Source organism: Coenobita brevimanus, chromosome 58 (genome assembly GCF_032717465.1).
Source record: "Coenobita brevimanus isolate Jiangsu-jjx chromosome 58, ASM3271746v2, whole genome shotgun sequence".
Lineage (NCBI taxonomy): Eukaryota > Metazoa > Arthropoda > Malacostraca > Decapoda > Coenobitidae > Coenobita > Coenobita brevimanus.
The window spans coordinates 1204790-1213232 of record NC_137011.1 but is presented as its reverse complement, the minus strand read 5'-3'; the positions used below and the strand labels follow the sequence as shown (position 1 = coordinate 1213232).

The 8443-nt window shown below is 40.9% G+C and overlaps 1 protein-coding gene across 1 annotated transcript in view; it reads left to right on the top strand.

The window, feature by feature from the left end:
• Positions 1–1429: 1429 nt before the first annotated feature.
• Positions 1430–8443, top strand: part of LOC145402611 (calcium-activated chloride channel regulator 1-like) — a 57318-nt gene continuing 50304 nt past the window's right edge. The window contains exon 1 of the mRNA XM_080274603.1: positions 1430–2070. Coding sequence (XP_080130729.1) covers positions 1879–2070 — 192 coding nt within the window. The 5' untranslated portion in view covers positions 1430–1878. The remainder of the gene's footprint in view (positions 2071–8443) is intronic.

Genomic DNA, 8443 nt, shown 5'->3' with positions numbered 1-8443 from the left:
ACCAGATAGATAGACAGACACACAGACTGATAGACAGATATAGCGATAGATAATTTTAACGCTATCAAAGGTGACTATAGCAATGGATAGATAGATTGATGAGCGGCTTTAGAAGTAGATGGACTGATAGATAGATATAGACAAATTTATCCAAGTCCGGCAGAAACTCTTGTATTTTCAAGGTAAACACATTTTCAATTTGTACACGCAATTTTTCCACTTTAACGATTCACGGCACTACACCACTGACAGAGAGAGGCAGACAGACAAGCAGACAGACAAACAGAAAAACAGACAGACGGATGGATAGACAGACAGATGGAGAGAGAGAAGATAGAGAGATTGAGAGAGAGAAACAGATGTAGCCTAAATTGTGGGACAGGTTTATAAGAGATAAGAGACACTGATAACAACAGATCAACAGAGACAGACCTGGCATTAATAAAACCGCACACTCGCTTTTCACCAATAAGGTTAGTAAAATTAGGACTCAGGCTCCTATGACCCACTCTCAGGTGAAAGACATCGCATGGCCTTAAATGGAATATGAGAAAATAAGTTCATACGTAACTCTTATTTTGATGTGTGGAGAGACGCGGTTCGAGAGTATGAAAGGGAGGGTGTTTGATGATTCAATAAAATCTGCATGAGCCTTCTGACAGTAACTAGGTTGGCATTAGATATTTAAGATGGATATACACTGAATAAAAAGATAGATAGATAAATAGCGTTACCTATCCACACGTTCGTCTCTGTATATGAGTTAACACACAGACAGAACACTATCTATCGCAGCATGCATGTGTAATAAATGGATAAACACAGGTAAATTGATAGACAGAACAGTAACTATCATTTTGTGTGTGTGTGTGTGTGTGTGTGTGTGTGTGTGTGTGTGTGTGTGTGTGTGTGTGTGTGTGTGTGTAATAGAGCGAGGGGAGGGCCAGTTACTGCTCATGAGGGGCCGCGGTCTGAGGCAAAGTAACTCCAAAGCCAAAAGTCCGATATCGTATTTGACGTGGTCTTGGGAGGAGGAGAGAAGGAGGGAGGGAGGAAAGGAGCAGGAAGAGGGGAGGAAGAGGGAAAGATGGGAAAGGGACTAGGGAAAGGGAGGGAAGGGGAAGGAAAGGGAATGGAAAGGGAAGGAAGAGGGAAGGGGACATGGGTACTAGGATGGAGGGAAGTGTAAGGTGATGGGGTGGGGGGAAGGAGGAAGGGAAGAGGATGGGGAAGGGTAGGAAGGAGACTTGGAAGGGGAGGAACATGGAAGGGGAGGAGGGGGAGCTGGAAGAGGAAGGGAGGGACATGGAAGAGGAGGGGGGACTGTGCTGAACCAATGGCGGGGCAGCATGAGGCCTCAGTATAGTGGGAGGTAGTGGAGGTCCGCGCTGCTCTCACACACTCAGTACTCCTTGGACGCACGGGGGGTGTAGACGTGCGCTCTCTCCTTCCTCCTCTTGGGGTCCATCAGATTTCCCTCTCCCTCGAGCTTTGAACTCCTTTTCACACCGAGAATTGTGGAACTTTGTACTCCAGAACGCGCGAATCGTGGAACCTTTGAACCCCTTATGACAGAGCCCCCTCAACTGTGATTTATGAACTGTCCATTTCGAGCCAAAATCTGGAACTCAGGTGCATAGCAAGAAGTGATATACCTGGATGTAGCCTGAACTTATGTGATTAATGTATTCGAAAAACTCGGTGAAGCCATAATCCCGAGCCGGAAAAAAGGGCAGAGGGATTTTTATAATTTTGTAGAAAGGTGGAGGTGCAGGAGAGGAAAAAAACAAAATCCCAGGGTAATAAAGTTTTCGAGAAACCCAAAACATAGTCTTAGATGTGTGCAGAGAGTAAATCCCGGCAGTTGAAATATCGCTGATGATGATGATGATGATGGGCGGAGGGATTTCAGTGACTGGGGTGTGTGTGGTGTTCCTCCTGCTGACGACCACCGGGGCTAGTCACCCAGACGACCTACGACTAGTGGACAATGGGTATGAAGGCCTGGTCGTGGCCATCACCGACTACGTCCCACAGGAGCACTGCAACCACGTCATCCACGGACTGAAGGTACTGTCAACAAACCCTCACGTAGTACAGGGAAAGGTCCAAGTCGGGCTGAAACTGCTTCCTCTGTCCTATAAACCCATTCTATTATCCAGGTCTATTTCTGTCACTATCTTCACCTCAAGCAGATATTCAGTATCTGGGTGAATTTCTCCCACGACTCTCATTATAAAGCAAAATATCTGTATCTGTATTTCGTTTCCTTCTACCATCTTTCCTATCAACACAGCTTCATCACCTGGGTAATCTACTACTACTACTACTACTACTACTACAATCTTTACTATCAACACCATTTCAGTATTTACGTATCCTTCTACCTTCACGAGAAACCCAACACCATTTCTCACGTATAATTCTTCCACTAAATGCATTATTTCAAAGGGGCCTCGAGTTCTGCTTCAGGGAGGGTCCAAGATGGGCCGAAAATGTTCTCTCCACAATTTATTTTCACAGTCTCACCATACATAATTTCAAGACGTGATATAATTCCTTCACCACAGTAAAAAGAAAAAAAAAAGTACGTAATTTTCAAACTAGTGTCCAAGTCGGGCCAAAACGGTTCAGTCCACACAATACGTTATTTTCTTTACGTGGGTGTGTTTCTTCGACTCTCCTTTCCATCCGGGCCTTCTGTAGCCTCCCGAGTGTGTGAAGGGGTCTAAGTCGGGCACAAACTGTTCTGTCTTTACATTAACATCTCACCGACATCTTTTTTCTTTATTCTTCTTACTATGACACGATTGTACTTATTCTGAGATTTTAAGTCGAATAAAATCGTCTGCTGGTTGTCGGAGTAAAGAAAAAATAAATAAGTCAATGTCATGCAGGCAAAGGGATTAAATTTTTCCAGTTGTTCCAAAGTGGGTGCAAGTCGGGCCAAAAGTGTTCTATCTTCACAGTAACACAATTTCAATACGTGATATAAGCTTAACACTTCAGTCTCCTTGAGGGCTTCCAGTATCGTTCCTGAGGGGGTGCAAGTCGGGCCGAGAGTGTTCAATCTTCACTCTTGAGCACAGCATCCATATATTTAGCCTATGTTATATCAGGGACTCTTTGCTGTACTTCTCTATGGTCTATTTTGTATCAGGGACTTTTTCTGTACCCTTCTCTGTACCCCTCTCTGTACCCTTCCCACCCCAGGCACACAGACATGAGCATCTTCCCAAACCATGACGAAAACATATGGGAAAAATCGAAGCATATGAAACAGGCCCTGGCGGAGATAGGGGGTTTTCATTATACTTCGCTGTGTGTTTAATTTCTTCACACGGAAATGTGGGGGAATAGTTATTTCTGACCATACGTGAGGAAAAGTGTACATGTGGGTATTGTTCCAGCTGTGTTCTAAAAGGGAGTAAAAATGTCCAAGTCGGGCCGTAAGTGTTCCATCTTCATAGTAAAGACATATTCAGTTTCTGTGTATGATTCTTGTAGTAATGACCCAAAGGCGGTCCCAGTCGGGCTCAAACTGTTCTATCTTCACAATAACCTTAAAATCACTGGGTATAGGAAGCTGGATACGTACGGCACATATAGATGGATAGATATAAATAGATAACGTAGATAGATCGATACACAGGTAGGTAGATAGATGGGCAAACAGACAGACAGGTATATATAAACATGTGATTTAGCCTCAGCTCATCTTTAGGTGCGCAAAACTGTGATGATGATGATGATGATGATGATGATGATAATGATGATGATGATGAGCATAATTCTTCCACTTCTATTACGAACCAAGTCCAAGTCGGGCCAAAGGCGTTCTATCGTCACACTAATCACAATTTCAGTATCTAGGAGAAAATCCTCCCCTAGAAGGTTTTGCGCAGGTAAAAATCAGGAGGGACTGATCTTATGGTTTTACACTCGCCTTCCTTCCCTCCTTCCTACCTGCTTTCCTTCCTTCCTTCCTTCCCTTCTTCCTTCCTGCCTTCCTACCCTTCTTCCTTCCTGCCTTCCTACCTGCCTCCCTTCCCTCCTTCCTTCCTTACCTGTCTACGATTATTTTTTTTTTTTTTTTTTTTTTTTTTTTTTTGGTGGGTTTTCTCGTATCCTTATCATGTCCATGTCTTTTTCCACTTCTCTTTCCAGTTTCGTGATTTAAGTATTCTTCTCATTTTAGAGTTTTTTTTTGGTCAATATTTCTGTTTTCACTTTCGTGTTTAATTTCCTGATATTCCTCTCCATTTTTTTTTTCATGTTACGCTTTTCATGTTCGTGTTTTTTTTTTCTCTTCATTTTCTTGTTTTTTTCCCCTTATTTCTCTTTTCATTTTCGTGTTTTTTTCATTTTCCTCTTCATTTTCTTGTTTTTTTTCCCTATTTCTCTTTTCATTTTCGTGTTTTTTCATTTTCCTCTTCATTTTCCTGTTTTTTTTTCATATTTCTCATCATTTTTGTGTTTTTTCCTCCATTTTTGTACTTTTCATTTTTCTCAATTGTTTTTATATATTCCTCTTCACTTTTTTTTTAATATTTGACTTCATTTTCGTGTTTTGCAATTCGTTCCGTCTCATTTCCCAATCTCTCCAATAAGTTTCGTCTCATTTCCTAATCTCTCCAGTCGGTTTCATGTCATTTTCCAACTTCCAGTCACATCCATCTCATTTCCAAATCTCTCCAGTTAGTTTCGTCTCATTTCCAAATCTCTCCAGTTAGTTTCGTCTCATTTCCAAATCTCTCCAGTTAGTTTCATTTCCCAGTCTCTCCATTCTGTTTCGTCTCACTTCCCAATCCCTCTATTCTCATTTCCCAATCTCTCGTATTCTCATTTCCAAACCTCCAGTCAGTTTCGTCTGAATCTCTCCACTCCTCATTTTCCAAAATCTCCACATAGTTTCATTCCCAGTTTCTCTAGTCACTTCCTAATCTCGTCAGCTTCGTCTCATTTCTAAATCTCCCCAATTTCGCCTTATTTACGTTCCCCTTTCCAATTTGGTCTTATATTTTGCCTAAATTTCCTACTAATTCAATTTTCTTCCTCACTACGTTAAGACTTTTCTTGTCTTTAGCTATATCTAATTCTGTCCTATATATCTAATTTTGTCCTAATTTCTGTCCTAATTCTGTGAGTCTTTATTTCTGTTGCCTCGTTTATTTTTGTTTTTTTTTCTCTACTCGTAAATTATCCATACTTTTCTTTTCCCCAGTTTTTGTCCTAATTCTGGTTACTAATCAATCCAGCTTCGTCTTTATTCTGTACTGCTATTTGGCTTTGTCTTGTTGTTCTGGGGTTGTTTTGCTTCATGTGTCTTGATTTTTATATCTGTCTGTTAATTTGTTTTGATATTTATATTATTCTTTTAGCTGTCCTGATCTTAATATTTGTCTTTTTGTCTTGATTTTCTTTTTCTTTTTGTCTGTCTTGATTTTGTTGTCTTTTTGTTTGTGTTGATTTTTATTTTTATTTTAATGTGTCTTGATGTTTATATTTGTCTTTTAATTTGTCTTGGTCTTATGGTTTTGCCTGAGTCGCCTACCACTCTTCCCAGCACTGTCTTCAGGCGATTTTGTCTTAGCATTGTCTTGATTAATATTCTTTCCTTTTATCTGTCTTATATCCGTCTCTCTCTCTCTCTCTCTCTCTCTCTCTCTCGTCTTTAACACCCAGACTCCTATGACCCCATCTCAGCTGAAGAAAATCGTCTTGCGTCAGATGGGCTTAACAAACGAGAGAAAACACGGTCGTGAAACTTAATGTCGTCTGGCTAGTTTCACCAGTTTCGCCTTTCGTTTCAGTAATGTCGTCCATACAGTTTCATGAATTGCACTCTAGTATGATCAATTTCGCCCTTCTGGCCTCTTCAGTTCCAGTTTCACTTGTTTCGTCCATCCAGTTTCATCAATCTCGCTCCAGTATGATCAATTTCGCCCTTCTGGCCTCTTCTGTTCCAGTTTCACTCGTTTCGTCCTTCGTTTCATCAAATTCGTCTTTCCAGAATCTACAGTTTTCTCTTTCCAGTTCCATCAATTTTGCTGTTTCGTCAACTGTTAATCCAGAACCACTAATGTTTTCCTTAGTTTCATCAATTTCGCCTTTCGTTTAATCAATTTCGTCCTTCATTTCATCAATATCGTCTTTCCAATTCGTCCTTAGCTTCATCAGTTCGTCCTTCCAGTTTCACCGCATTTTTCCTTTTCAAATTCATCAATTTTGTCTTTACGTTTCATATATTTCGTCTTTCGTTTCATCAATTTCGCCTCTGTTTCATCAATTTCGTCTTTCCAGTTTCATTAATTTCGCCTTACATCAGTTTCATCTTTCCAGTTTATCTATTTCCAGTTTCATTTTTTTTCCCAGTAATCCATCTTTATTTTCCTCTAGTACTCCTCCGGTTTTATTTTATTTTTTTTTTCTTTTCTGTTTCATTTTTTCCCCTGTCTCATTTCCAGTATTTTCCTGATTTTTTTTCGCGTATGCTAGATATATATATATTTTTTGCATTACGCTTCCCATTTTTTTGCAACATATTTTTTTTTACCCAAGTATGTATTTTATTTATTTATTTATTTATATGAGAGAGGGATGTGTGAGCTAGGAGCATGGCAATGAAAAGCGGGGGACAGGGCGACATGGAGGCGGTTTGTTTGTGGCCACCCCTTACGGGATTAAGGCGTCTGGCAATAGATAGATAGACAAATTTATTAACCTGTTTTATTTTTGCTACAGACGGGCGATTCTCTGAGGGTTTTTCAGATACTCATAACCCCTTCACTACTGTCTTTCCTATGCTGAATAAAATCGTCTGGTTGCAGCAGGAATAAAAGAGATGTAACAGCGATGAAGGGGGGTTTCAACAATCTGATTTTAATTTTCTCTCCCTATTCCATACGTCTCTTAACTTCCTCCATATTCCTCTTTCCACACTTCTTCTACTCCATATTCTTTTATCTATATATATCTTTATTTACTCTTAATATACACTTCTCTTTGCTCTCCATATTCTTTTACACACATAAATGCTTCTCTCTCCTCCATACTCCTTATCCCATACTTCTCTCTTCTCCATATACTCTATTTCAAACGTCTCTTTTTAAATCTGTTTGATATTCCTTTTTTTTCATATCCCTCTTTTTAAATTTACTCCACATTCTCTTTTGTCAGATTTATTTCACTTCCCTCCTCCGTTTTACGTGTGTCCTAAACTCTCGCCTCCTTCTATTGCTCAAACTCCTGCCAGTTATGTCTTTCCTTGCTTCTCTTTCCTGTTTTACTGCTTATTCCTGGTCTTTCAAGTGTGTGTGTGTGTGTGTGTGTGTGTGTGTGTGTGTGTGTGTGTGTGTGTGTGTGTTACTCATTCCTTCTTCGTTTCATTCTGTATTCCTCTGTCTTTCTTTATTTTTGTATATGTCTGACTCGACGTAGACTCTGTAGTGTGTTCCCTGAGGCCCAGCACGTGTCACTATTTCAGCGCTAATACCCACCGACCGTACTGAATGCATGCTAGGGCTGTTTCACTCAGGGCTGGTGTGGTGGTATTAGCAGGGACGTTTTTTGACGGTGTGTCCTTTGAGAGATGCCTGGTTTAACTAATTTAGAATCATCATGCTTTTCCCTGTCCAGGCCAGGATCGAAGTCACGTCCTTTCAGCCATCAGGTCACTTCTCTAACCACTACATTACCTTCCTCATTCTCTCCTCTGATTTTATTCCCTAATCTTTTTCTCTACAGTATTGCCTATAAAATTTTTCGAGTTCACATGCGCTACTCTTTTTTTTATACTCTTGATCTATACCCCTTTTTTCCGATTCGTACTTGTCCAGCATGGGAGAAGGACATATTCTGGCTATCTCTCCCCCCAGTGAAGAGATTAGGTCCTCAAACTGATCTCACGCATAGCGATATTCGTGAGTTCCTTCCTTCTATAATTTCATGTTACCGTCTACTCAATCGCGGGTTCTTTTATTTCTCCACTTACTGTCACCTTCCCGTCCTTATTCTGTCCCTTCTGGAGGTGGGGAGGCGCTGGTGTAGTGGTTAACATGTACCGGTTGGCAGCTGAAAGAGCCCGAAGTCGATTCTTAGGACGGTCATAATTCACGTGTTTTTCTCCTGTTCCTTTCATTATTTCGTCTGTGTAGCTTATTCGATATCTCTTGCCTCAGTGTAGTCTCTCTCTCTCTCTCTCTCTCTCTCTCTCTCTCTCTCTCTCCCGTTTATTCATTTCCCCCACGCTTCTCTCTCCCACTCCATCTCTTTCCACGCATCTCTTGAACATTTCCCTCCCTCCCTCCTATCTACCTCACACCATGTTTCTATCAGTGTCTCCTACCATTCTCCCTCCTCCTCCTCCTCCTCCTTGCTTTACTATCCTTATCCTTCAGCAGGTAGAATTAGACCTCGGAGTCATAGTCTACTTTGTAACACG